This window comes from Malaclemys terrapin, chromosome 12 (assembly GCF_027887155.1).
Source record: "Malaclemys terrapin pileata isolate rMalTer1 chromosome 12, rMalTer1.hap1, whole genome shotgun sequence".
NCBI classification, from domain to species: Eukaryota; Metazoa; Chordata; order Testudines; family Emydidae; genus Malaclemys; species Malaclemys terrapin.
In genome coordinates, this window is record NC_071516.1 from 25,364,598 (window position 1) to 25,378,055 (window position 13,458).

Consider the following 13,458-nt stretch of genomic DNA (forward strand, 5'->3'; position numbering starts at 1 on the left):
CCCGCCCCCTCCCCCAGATTGCAGACAAACTGGGGAGGTGATAAGTTAGAGAGCATTCACTTTAAAATAGGACTTCTTTTATTAAGATCTTCAATATGTACAATAATGGTAAAATTGGGCAAGATAAAAAAAATTCTGTTCTCTTTTCAATGCAAGTATCACAAGTGCTCTAGCATGTCAACAGAGCTTCTAGAGCAGAAGACAAGGTGCTCATTTGGACCAGTCTTTAGAAATCCAGGTTTTTTATACTAACATTGTCCATGTGTGGACCAGTAGAGGAGATTCTCATAACACTATCAGACCTTATTCCCCTTTCTTCTCCCCACAGAGACAGAATAATGTTTAAAAAAAACAACAACCCAGACACCAGCATTTAAATTAAGGCAAATGAATAAATTAGCCTTTAACACACACATATCAGAAGAACATCAGGTTCCATTTAAATTTGGGAGCCTTTTTTAAAAAAAACTCCCACCTACATCATCTGGGCACTCAGATTGGTAGTTGCCCATGGGGTATTCCATAGGTACTAGTACACATAGGATTTGGAGCACTTTCATACTTGGGAGATCTGAATTCTTCCTAATGCTGGTGGGAAACCACCTCTCATTCCTAGGGTGTAGAGCTCCCAATCTGGAAGAGTGGAATGTAGTTTAGTCCAACACTCAGATTATGCACAAACTTGTCAAGTGATAGCTTGACTGAAGTGGCTACATCAAAAAGACTCCAAACCAGATCCTTAGCTGGTGTAAATTACTGTAGCTCCATTGTAGTCAGCAGAGCTATGCTGATTTACACCAGCTAAGGATCTTGCTCTTCCTTTACAAGAAGAGAGGGAAGATATTACTAAACACACATTAGTACCAGTCAGTTACCCTTTGGCTTGCTGTTAACAGATGTTACTGAGGAAAGTTCAGGGAGTTTTGCTTGATGTGTATATTTAAGTAAAGAATCCAATGCCATCTTCCCATCACAGTGACTTGTCACAGCATAAGGACAGGCCTGGTCTACACCTAAACCTTAGGTTGACCTAGCTATGTCACTCAGAGGTGTGAATTTTTCATACCCCTGAGAGACGTAGTTAAGTTTGTCGACCTAAGCCCCAGTGTAGACAGCCCTAGGTCAAGGGAAGACATCTTCCATTGACCTAGCTCCTGCCCCTCAGAGAGGTAGATTTACTACAGCAACAGAAGAACTCCTTCCATTGCTGTGACTACTCTACAGTGATGTAACTGCAGCGCTCCAGCTGTGCCACTGTAGCATTTCTAGTGTAGACATACCCGTAGCATGAACAGATTTCCTCCTCACCATTGATAGAGCAATCAGACAAGAGGGAGGTGACAGACTAGCTACGTGTATGAAGCACAGTTACACAGACACTTCCAAAATAAGTAGGCCAGTTGTTATTGGGTAAGTGACTTGTGGTGTGGTTTTAGCATGAATGATGGCACCAAGCTTCTAAACATAAATAAGACCATGGAGTTAACTTCAATTCTGTAGGAGTAAAATCTCTAACTAGAACGATCAGCAGCCTCCCTGCCAGAGGAAGGAAAAAGCATTGTGCATCACAGTGAAAGAGTTCAGGTCCATTCCAGTTAGTGTGCTAGTCCAACTTTCTTTAACAGTCATGAGCAGAGGACAGTGCCACTTTTAAAAACAAGACCATAAGTTAAAATTAGGTTTCCCAAATCCTATTTAAAAACCTGAAAGTCCTCATCAGTCGGTGCATAAGAAAACCCTAAAAAAGCATCTGAGGCACTGGAGCAGCTGGCTGCTAAGTCAGGTGTCCGGGTGATGGAGTTTGAGACCGCTTCTTGTGTGAACTCTGGGTCAAAATGTCGCAGATCAGCAGGACCAGACTAAAAAACAAACAAACAACCATATATAACATCATTTCAGATGAACAGGCCTAAGCTTTCAGACAAGTTATTTCTTTAGACAGAACTGTTTTAGACAGCTGTGACCAAACCTTTATTTTATACTCCCACAAAAGAGACATTAGCTTACAGTTCAGGAAGTATATTTAAACAGCACTAAAGAAGTAGTCATCAACTAAGACAACTAGCAGTGGGGCAGGGGAAGAGGGGGAATTTTGCAACACACACAGTTTCTTCTCCCCCATCCTCTGTCCCAGAACTTGCCAACTACATCCCCCGATAAGTGGAGCAACTAGAAGCGGTGATCATACTATGGGAAGTTGAGGAGGAACAGACAGGCAGAAGATGCAAGTTACTTTTATGTTTCCAGAGGAGGAGGAGGATTTCTCCCCCTCCTCCCTCCAACCCCCCACATCTAGAAGCAGCTAGAACATTTGAACAAGGGACCTTTGACCACTGCAATCTCAGTTCCCTTCCCATTAAAGTTATGCAGGGGAAACCTGCATCAGCCACCACCACTTACCACATTGGGGTTGAAGGGAGGAGTGATCCTCTTGTGATACAAGTCATCCCAGTTTATTGGGCTGAAGAACACATGATTCTTGATCTCAAGCTGCAAAGAAGGGTGGGGGGGAAATAATCAGTCTCCTGCCACCTTCCTCCTCAACCATCCCTTTTCCAACAGTCACTCAATAGGCACAGGCTCCCCGATAGTGGATGGTTGTAGCTTTACAGCTACGTACAGCATGTTGGAAAAAAACAAGCTGTAATGTTCCTCATCTTGGCAGACTGGAGTATTCCCAACACAAAAGACTTCATGAGTTTACTGTATCCTCTTTATGGTACAGGGACACTACATGCTGGCAACCCAGCCCTTCCTCACACCTTTAACCATGACAGCATAAAGTCCCCTCTGCAGGTCTTAACATCCTGTGCCCAGTTCTGAGCCACAGCTTCCTGTTGTGTTGCTAACACGGAGCTTAACCCCTCTCCCTGTCCCCCCCCCCCCCACACACCTCCAAAGCCCCACCTCAAAGTTGTATTTAGATACTCCCCTGAAGAGATTGCAATTCACAAGTCGCACACAAGCAATATCATGGTGCTTTGAAAAGTAGCCAAGCCAAGACTTATGGGACACTGCAAGGTAGCTAGGTCCAAGGCTTGAATAATGAATGTTTACCCAGAGGGAGCTTTCTTTCTGCTATGGAAAGATGTCATTCCACTTGACACTGAAGTCTTCCTAAGACTAAGATCAACCAATGTAGAACAGATATGAAAGAGGAGAGGGGCTTGGAGGAGGGGTGAGGTTGGCTGTGTATGATGAGAATAGGTTAGGATGGGAAACACCACGTACAAAGTCCATCTTGGCCCCCAGCCGCCTCTTCTGGTCCTTGTGAAGCAGTCCCTGTAAGATATCACAAGCTGCCATGGTCTTGGTTCCTTGGATCTGGAGTGGCTGGTGTAGAATATTGTCATACATCTGAGACACATCCCGGCTGTAAAAGGGAGGCTGATAGGGAAGAGAGGAGAAAATCAGCTACATAAGACATGAGATACCATAATGAAGCATGCAAACAATTTCACAGCTGTGAGAGACAATCCATCAGATTCCTTTTCTACAGTGTGCGCGAGGGAGAGAGACAGACTAAATGCTTTCATCTCAGTAATATTAGGATGACTATTTCAACTAGTACTTTAATTTTGTTGGGATCGTCCATGTCATGGTACCCTATACATGGAACTACTGCTTTAGTGGCCCATAGCCTTCAAGAGGTCATTGCTTTCTTTAAGGAGAGTCTTTTTGCTCTCCAACAAGGTGCAGTGTGTGATTTTAAGACTCACCAACCCAAACAGCATCTCATAGAGGACAGCTCCCAGACACCACCAGTCTACTGTTCTGTCATAGGGTTGTTTTCTTAGCACTTCTGGGGCCAAGTACTGTGAAGAGTCAGAGAGCTTTGTTTGAGACAAATTACAAAGGCTTCCATGACTACATATTCTGGATTGCAGTTAATTAATCTCTAAATAAAAGCATTAGGGAGGTTCGGAGCTGTGATTTCCATCAGGTTTTTTTTTTTTTTTAGAACTTCCCCCTGCCACAAGACTGGATCTAGAGCTAAACTTTTCTTAAAGTTTGAGAAGCTCCCATCTTTCTATATGCAACTTGAGGAAGGGAGTTTTAGCAAAACTCAGACCAGTGGTGTGGCTCTTTGCCCTAGATGTACAGCTATTTCCAAAATCATGAGTGGCTAACTAATAAGAGTACAATCTGGGAAGTTGCAGATTTCCCGTCCCTGTATCTAGCATGAAGACACCTGTTATGTCAAGAGGTACTGGTGACTTCCTCTTTGAGACTGGGTGTGAATGTACCCTTCCATAAACATAACTGTTCGGATAAGTTAATCAGAAGCCCCCTCATCTAAGATCAAAGGGGGTTGTGAACCCGCCCAGGAGTTTGGACTGAGTGGATGGAGGGGTTTGCTGAGTAAGGGGGAAGAGGTAGAACACACAGAAACTAAGAAAAGACAGAACAGAGAGAGGCAGAAGCATAAAACAAGAAACCCAGGCAGGAGCTGCTGAGGACAGCATGACCCTGGAGAAAGCCAGGGAGAGTTTTTGGGTGTGTTGGCTAACGAAGCTTCGGGCTATAAGCTAAGGGTTTGGCTACACTTGCGAGTTAGAGCGCATTAAAGCAACCCCATCCACACTGGCAAGGCACGTAGAGCACTCTGACTCCAGGGCTAGAGCACTCCTGGTACTCCACCTCGGCGAGAAGATTAACGTTTGGTGCGCCTTGGCTGAAACGCCCAGATATCAGTGTGAATGAGGTGTTGCATTACTGCGCTATGATCAGCCTCCGGAAACGTCCCATAATCCCCTTAAGTCAAGTGGCCACTCTTGTCATTGTTTTGGAATCGCTGCAGAAATACGGATATGCCCTTTGAAAGCTCCATTTCTGACAGCCGGCTGCTTATCTGCTCTGGGACAAAGCAACCATTACTGTGGAATGCTGAGTGTGAGAGAGAGAAGCGGGGGAGTGGGAGTCTGCTGCTGTCTGAACTTACAAGACAGCATGCTGACATGCTCTCAGCCCCCCAAAAACCCACTCTCTCTCCCCCACCTACATACAACACACTCCCTGTCACACTCCACCCCCTCCCCATTTGAAAAGCATGTTGCAGCCACTTGCATGCTGGGATAGCTACCACAATGCATTGCTCTCTGTGGCCGTTGCAAAAGCTGCTAATGTGGCCACGCCAGTGCACTTGCAGCTGTCAGTGTGGACAGATTGCAGCGCTTTCCCTACTGTGCTCTACGAAGGCTGGTTTAACTCAAAGCGCTCTACATCTGCAAGTGTAGCCATGCCCTAAGAAACTGCTTAATTTGTTCTTGGTCCCTCCTGCGTTCAGAGAAGCAGAACTTTGACACAGTTGTATTTATTTACAAAGCAACACCTGATTATTGTCAGTTTCTACTCCCATCTGGAACATCCCTAGGGCCCCAAACTTTAACTAACTGCTTGGTTCAAAAAGAGGCAATAACATCTAAGGGAAAGCTGGGTTCATTTCACGGGGTGGGGGGGGGGGGAGAGTAGTCCGTTAACAAGAGACATTTGATGAATGACCGAACTGGGAGCAGAAACGCACATCAAGGAAGTTACAGAAGTGTCTGCGAGTGGCCTTAGCCAGCTCCACAGACTGTACTGGTTAACACCGCCCAGTAGGGGAGTTTTATGCCTTCAGTGCTGCTACTGGGGGGCATGGATCAGCGTTCACGTCGCACTCCCCATCAGTACCCGCCCCAAGCCGGGAATGCTAATGATCCAAAACGCAGACCAAATTCAGTGGCGAATCCTGATCACGGGCCAACTGAGGCACGTCGCACATACGCTAAGAAGAAGTGCTGCTACTTACATATTGTAAGAACCACATGCAAGATTTCAATAGTGCTTTACAAAGACAACAGCACACCAGGCACATTGGCATGTAGCTATTTTACATGCTAGCACTCTCAGCATAGAGTAAGAAGGAAGAGTCAATACACCTAAGCTTCCACAGAACTTTTACTGAATTCATATCATATGGCTCAGTTTGTGGGCCTCAGCAGTAAAACAGGTGCATATCCTCAGTCGCTGTCCTGAGCTTATGCACAGCGGAGGGAGTTGAATGGAGCGTGCCTGTAACATGGCAATGGACCAGCACTAGATTCAGGTGCATAAGCAGCTTTGTGTTGTTTGTATTCTATTTCTCACAGAAAATTCTGCAAGGAGGAGAATGGGACTGGAGTAGCAGCAAATACACCACAAGTCTCCCTTCCAGTTGCCTCCAGGGAGTCTCATTTCTACCCAACACTCTAGTGAACCAAATCCAGGCTGGAGAGTTACTTAAATCTGGCCTGCTAGTGTTAAGGAACCAGAACCCACCTATTGAATGCAGCCCCCTGCAGTCAGCCCGAGAAGCAGCAATGCTTCTGGCATTTCAGCTGCATTTGGGTGAGTGGGACAGAAAAGTCAGGTGAGTGGCAGGAAGCATTCCCTCTCCTATCCCAAGCAAAAAGTATTTTAAATTGTGTCCTTCCCCCATTTTACCTTGCCACCATTTTACACCTGTGCTGGAAACAAAACTTCCTATTCTTCTTGGTAGCATTTTACAGCCACTTTGCAGTGGCGATGTCACAAGGTGCAAGGCAGCAGAGAGGGTCATAACCTGCGTCATCAAGAGACACTGATGACAATGTGACTATTAACTTGGTGTTCTGTGAATTAAGGGGCAGCAGCAAGTAAATATCTGGAACATTGTGCTCATAGCTACAGGAGTAAGTATTATAATCAAGCTATAGAAGGTCCTGCTTTCCAGTGTCAAGGTTGTCACCATGGCTACTGGAAGTCTTGCCAGGTTCTGCAGGAACTCCCATTCCAGAATCAGCAGGATTCCCCCCTCCCCAAAAAAGTTGCAACATTTTAAAAGCAAGTTTATTCAACATACTAATCAGTTTAGTAAAAGCCATCCTGTCACAAGTTAAAATAAGGCCTTGTCTACATGCAAAAATTTTAATGCTTTAACTATAATAATGTAGTGAAAACAGTACAGCCCTGTCCCTCCCTCCGCCGCCCCCCAGTGTGGACAGTTTTATCAGTGTAAAGTTATATTGATGTAAGCACCTTTATATTGCATCCATACTAAAACTGCATCCATACTAAAATGTTAATACCAGTACAAAAGAGATCTGTGTGTAGACCAGGCCTATCTCCTGTTAATTGAATGCCCTGGTGAATTTCTCCTATTTGGATGTTTAAATCTTGAAACCTGATACCTGTGGAGCAAAGTTTAAAATGAAAACAAACAAACAAACAAAAAAAACACATGGTAAGGACATAAGAGTCAGTCAGCAGTTTCTGCAAGGGTGACATTGGAAAAAAAATCATTATTAGGTTTCAGAGAGGACACCCAGTTGACACGAGTAAGCTTTCTAGAGGCAATGGTTCACAGTCCATTGGTCCAGTCTATACTTGGGCCCTGCTACTGACAATGGTCATCAGCAATGGATCTTCCTCAACCCTTCTAAACCCCATGGCAAGAACAGACATGTTTTCAGCACCATTCCAGGGAACAGAGACTAGGCCATCCTCAAACACATCCTATTAAACTCAGGCCTTGTCATCACTTCTAAAACCATGGGATAAATTAACACATGCAAGGTATCCTGAGGTAAAAACCACAGGGAAGACACTTTAGTGTGGACCTCACCTAGTTTACCTTGTGGTAAAACCAAAGTGCCTTGTCTTCACTGTGTTTTTACCTCAGGATACCTCGGACACATTAGTTGCCCCAAGGTAAAGGCTGTTTTTCAGCAGTGATAATCTCCCACCAGTTGCAGTAGGAATGCAAGTGGAGGGGAGGAAGGGGAAGAAATGGGGGATGGCAGTGTTACATTGCTAAAGGGAATAAGGCTTTTGTAAAAGGGTATAAGAACTCGGTGGGACCCAAACTGGTATGACAGCAATGGGGAACAAACAGGAAGTTTTAGCCTCATTGGTTCCTTTCATGCAACATGCCAGCATATTCAGCACCATGCATGTCAAAAAAAGATGCTGAGACTGTCTCAGATCTTGGTCCCCGATTTTTCAGTGATGCTGAATACACACAGCTCCGATTGACACCTCTGTGAGGAGCTGAGCACCTGCCTCTCTAATGTGTCAGGCAATTAGTGCCTAAGTAATTCCCAGTCAACAAGAAAGTTGACAAGTTGACCATACTGTACCTCTGGGGTGCCACAAAAAGTAGACGTCGTTTCCTCTGGCTCCATTCCTTCTTTGCAAAGTCCAAAGTCTGTCAGTACTATGTGTCCCTAAAGAGGAGAAGGGATTTCAGCCTAATCAAGCTCTCCATACTGGGGGTGCATGGATTTCTAGCCCCCTTTGCTGTTTTCATGTGCACCTTTCAGCTTCGCAACTGCTGGGCATTTATACATACAAACAGATTGAACAGGAAATCTGAGGGGAGACTTCTCACAAATATATGGTTTAAATGTAGGCTTGTAAGGATTTGATTTTTATCCGTAAACGTCAATTTCATTGTACCCACAAACAGATGTAAAAATATACATTTCTATCTGTAATAATAAAATTTACACTTTTTTCAGTTTTAGAAAAATGCTGCTTGAGAACTTTTTAGAGTTTAAGGATATTTACCGGTACTTTGTATATTTTGACATGTGATACTGACAATCTGTGTTTTAAAATAGTTATAAAGCTTTAACTTTTTGAATCTCAATGTCAAGTATCATTAAATAATTATCTGACCTCCCCTCTGTGTCTGACCCCGATAATTTCCTGCAACTGTGAAAATTTAAAAATTGATGTCAACATTATTATTTTTTAAAAATTGAAATAAACTTCTGCCACGTCTATGCATAAGTATCTATTAAACTGGCCAGACTGATCAGCATAGCCCTGCGATCAGTTGAACAATTAGCCCTCCATCAGTCCAGGGAATTGCTTGGTTAGTGGAGCTTTACAATGCTCAGGTCTACAACTGCCATATGGGATATTTAAAATGCTTTTCCATGGGTTAGTGCTCGGATATAACAAAAATGCTAACATCTGAGCTCTGGGAAACTACTGAGTAGCAGGAGGGAGTATGTGTATGCAGAGTTAATATAGCTGCTTGCTTTACAAGTCAGTGTTGTGGCTCCCCCTACTGAATGGATGTGGGGTATACCAGGTTATTTGGGGGAGGGGGAGGGAAAAGGGAGGCAGTAATTACTCATGGCTCCTCTCTGTCATACCCAAGCTAGCGTGCACGAAAAATTGTAAAGAGAATTCAGGAAGCAGGCGTGTTTGCAAGAGAGCCGAACATACCTGGCAGTCCAGGAGGATGTTTTCAGGTTTTAAGTCCCTAGAAGAAGAGAAAGGCGTGATGCTGAACCAGATTTCCCGAAGAGCTCAACACACAACAGCTCCAGTTGAAAAGAATGGGGACTGCAGGGGACTGAGAAATGTTGATAGTCTGGTGCACTGAGATCTATGAGAACCCCGTGGCCATCAGGAACTCTAGAGTTATAGCTCCCGCAGCAGCCGTGAATCAGCATAGCATGTGTTTGATATATAAATATTAGTGTTTTTGTAAGGCTAGAGAGGCTGCTAGGCATATGCTATAGTATCTGGTCGCACAGTGTGGCAGTTACAGCTGCTGCAAGAAACATCTTTAATTTCTTGACCTGAGATTTGCCTCTCATGTGTTGTACTAAACTACCTTCTCCTCCCATTTAAAACAAACCAAGCTAACTTTGCCCCCTCCTTCCCAAAGCCAAAGCCAAAGCCCCATTCAAGGACTGAAACAGGGGGGAGGGATAGCTCAGTGGTTTGAGCATTGGCCTACTAAACCCAGGGTTGTGAGTTCAATCCTTCACGGAGCCACTTAGGGATCTGGGGCAAAAATCAGTCCTTGGTCCTGCTAGTGAAGGCAGGGGGCTAGACTCAATGACCGTTCAGGGTCCCTTCCAGTTCTATAAGATAGGTAAATCAGGGGATGGGTTATTTCCCTGGAAGGGGCTCAGGGAGGTGCTACAGGAGAAGTTCTGAAACATACAGGAGAGCCTGGATCAAGAGCATAGTTCTGAAGCCTAGTTTAGAAGGACAACACAGCCCTGCCCATTAGTTCTGCACTTTGCTTTTAGGAGTGCCCCTTGTAACATGCCTGCACGGTTACAATATCAAGTAGTTTCCTGCCCCTCCTCAATATTTTACACACACTTAGGTGCAGCCAAGGGGGGGGGGGAACAGGAAAGAGGGAGTTACTAGTGCCTGCTATACACACCAGGGACATGCACCCTACCTGTAGATTATGTTCAAGGAATGCAGGTACCCTACTGCACTGGCTACTTCAGCTGCATAAAAGCGGGCACGAGGTTCACGGAAACAGCGCTCTCTCTGCAGGTGGAAGAAGAGCTGAACAGAGAGGAAACAGCCTGTTGGTTACTTGGGAGCAGTCCTCTCCCATCATCCCGTCCTCCTCCCCGCAGTGTTGCTGCCATTTGCAGGGACATTCTGAACAGCCCCTTTTCCACCTTCTGTTCACTCCCATTGAAAGCTAACCCCTCTCCCCAGCACTAACACCTCCTTCCCAAGAAGGAGAGCTCCAGAGGCAGCGGGGCTGCTAATCTCAAGCCTTGGCTTGTTGAGACAGAGGTCTCCTCCTACAAAGAGGCGATGCTATTTGAATGCCAGCCACCGAGTGACCACTGTGGTTTGCAGAGAGTAAACTGTGCCAGCCACACAGAATTAGCTAGAGCCACGCTGCCTTATTTAGCAATCTAAAGGTTTTCCTGGATAGGTGCAGTCATGCCCCCCCAACATCACCATTACAGTCAACCTGGTCACAACATAGTCATGCCTCCACCTCGCTACAATGTGTAGTGCAGTCTGTAAACAGGCGAAACATCAGAGACAATGTCTGGCAATGACCCATCTAAGATCCCCTCCCTTCTATAAACTGTAACTGGGCAGGGAACAGCCATGTTCAACCAGGCCTCGTGATGGAGCATAGAAAAAGCCTTTGCTGCTTCAACATTTGCTTTCAGTTGAGATTCAGGAATGGGAGAACAAGCGGTGCCACAGAGCAGCTTCCATTCGCTAGAACAGGATGGACGAGAGGGACTCACACTAGAGTTTTGGCAGCTAGCTATAGTCAGATTTGACCCCCAGTGGTTTGAGACACTGCCATTCCCCTCCCTCACCACCCTTGCCTCAGATGTTCTTTCACTGATGGGCAGCCCGACCTCTGCTGTGCACCAATAGGAGAAGGCCCACATGTGACAGATTGCAGCTGAAGCCACAAGACAAGCAAGAGAGTTAAGAGAGGTGTGTGTGGGTTATTTTACAATCTAGATCAGAGAGTGCCTATGGGACCAGGCTACTGCATGTGGAAGATTTTGCCAGATGTTATTTCTAAGGTGCTTGGCACCAGAGTCTCATTCAAAAGGTAGTGTTCCTCAGATAGGTCTCTGACTGGACTGATGAATGCCACAGTAGTGTGCGTCCAGTCTGAACAAGGCCATTTCAGAAACAGGCATGATGCTGCTTTAGCACAAACATCCACAGCTTGGTTCCTAATGGGAGACAAATAGAGCCAGGACTGTTAATGTACAGTGGGAGTCTAAAATGACAGCTGTACACTTGCACTCACCTCTCCCCCATTGACATAGTCTAGCACAAAGTAGAGCTTCTCGGAGGTCTGGAAAGAGTAGTGGAGGCCCACCAGGAAAGGATGTTTCACGTTTTTCAGCAGCACATTGCGTTCCGCCATAATGTGGGTTTGCTGCGCAGAACCAGGCAAAGATGTGTTAGTAGGTCAGTTAGTGCCGTTCCAGAGTCTGGCAGGCGAGTGGCCACCTAGGGCTGGGAAATCTTCAGATAGAAGGTTCTCAACAAGCTCCCGATATTGTTATTCATTCTGAGGCCAGCTGGCCATTCCTGGGGGGTGAGTAGGTTCAGTAGCCGAAAGGTCAATACCCAGTCCCTCTGAAGGATGCCTTGGAGCATGACTGAGCCAGCAAGCAAAGGCTTGTTGAGCAGGATTCCACCAGAACCACGTTTGACAATTTCTCCCCCTCCTATCTCCCTGCGGCACATCACAACATATACGTACTCCACACTGTGGTACACCTCCCGGGAACACAAGACACAATGCCTACAACTGCGAGTACTCATCAGTGAAGTTAATGGGGCTACTCACAGCAGTAAGCACTATGCTTGCTAGTAAGTATTTGCAGGATCAGGCCCAGGGTTTGGGGTGGATGCAGAAATATTGTTAACAGTTATAGTGCAGACCTAGGAGCTGGGTGGGCAAGGACTGAGCAGTGGCAGAGCTTGTTTGCACCATGCTCAAGCCATTGCTGTTCAGTTTTAGGGTGATCAGATGACAGAAGTGAAATATCGGGACGCTGGGGGGGGGGAGAAGGGCGGAGCAAAACAAAAAACAAAAAAACAAGTCGGAGCAAAAAAGGGAACAAGCCGCCCCGACCGCTGCCTTGTGCACACTGACCGCACTCGGACCCTGCCCCCACCGCCCAGCACCAGAGGTGCGCTCAGGCCACATTCCCCAGCCCCCTCCCTCCGCCCACTCTCGGTCAACTGCCACTCGTCCCCTCCCGCTCCGCTCAGAACGTACCAACGCTGCAGATGGGGGTGGGGAGCCGATGGCCAAACACACGCCTCCCCTCACACCCCGCACTGGGGCTGGGCCGGCACGCCTGGGAGAACCCGACTGACGGGATGCCGGGCTACTGGCCCTTTAAAGGGACGAAGAAGCGTCTGGTTCGCGGCCCACGTGCGCGGTGCCCACAGGTGCGGCCCCATGGCCCTGCCCGAGGGCCGGCCCCAAGAGCATTGCCTCCACCCCGGCCTCCCCATGGGTCTCCCGTCCCTCGCCGCCTGTGGGCTGCTGCTGCAGCATCACCCTGCCCCGCACGGGCTACCCAGAGCGGCATCGGACCCCCCGCCCTCCCTCCCTCCCTCCCAGAGCCTGCCTGGCACAGTCCCCCGCCCCCCGCAGTGCTAGCCTCAGCATTCAGCAGGCAGGTCCCATCCGGGGACCCCAGCGCCCACTTACTGCTGCACTCTGGGTTTGTGCAGCGCTTGCGCTCGGCGAAGTGCCAGTCCAGGTGCTTGGTGGCCAAGCAGAGGGGCCACTGCGCAGGCAGGAGCAGGGCAGAGCAGGGCAACTAGGGCGAGGAGCAGGAGGGAGAAGCGCGGCCGTGCTGCAGCCATGTTCGCAGGGCTGGCGGCGGGGGGAGGAGGGAGCGTCCCTCTGGCTCCTGTCCGCGTAGCTCACGCGCGGGTTGGGTTGAGGGGGGCAGGGGCGGGGGGGCTCGCTGCCCGCGCCTACACGCCCCGCCCCTGCCTCTGTGCGTGCCTGGGGAGTGGGGCTGCAGCACTCTGCAGGCGCCTGCCAGCCGGCGGGAACCAAACTGCGCTGCCCCAGGGCTCGGAAGAAGAGGCGAGCGGTGCCAGAAGTGCCGGGTTGCCGCGGTCCCCCGATATCGGGACAAAGTGCGTCCCGACCGATGTAAGTTCAGGATG

At 47.6% G+C, this 13,458-nt stretch overlaps 1 protein-coding gene across 4 annotated transcripts in view; it reads right to left on the minus strand.

Moving 5' to 3' along the window:
- Positions 1-55: 55 nt before the first annotated feature.
- The window catches only part of SGK2 (serum/glucocorticoid regulated kinase 2), a 37,060-nt gene continuing 23,657 nt past the window's right edge, over positions 56-13,458 (minus strand). For all 4 annotated transcript variants that reach the window (XM_054046151.1, XM_054046152.1, XM_054046150.1 and 1 more), the window contains 8 exons: positions 11,564-11,695; positions 10,214-10,326; positions 9,238-9,274; positions 8,139-8,225; positions 3,720-3,815; positions 3,232-3,387; positions 2,401-2,490; positions 56-1,859 (listed from right to left, as the gene is read on the minus strand). In XM_054046151.1, coding sequence (XP_053902126.1) covers positions 1,692-1,859; positions 2,401-2,490; positions 3,232-3,387; positions 3,720-3,815; positions 8,139-8,225; positions 9,238-9,274; positions 10,214-10,326; positions 11,564-11,695 — 879 coding nt within the window. In that variant the 3' untranslated portion in view covers positions 56-1,691. The remainder of the gene's footprint in view (positions 1,860-2,400; positions 2,491-3,231; positions 3,388-3,719; positions 3,816-8,138; positions 8,226-9,237; positions 9,275-10,213; positions 10,327-11,563; positions 11,696-13,458) is intronic.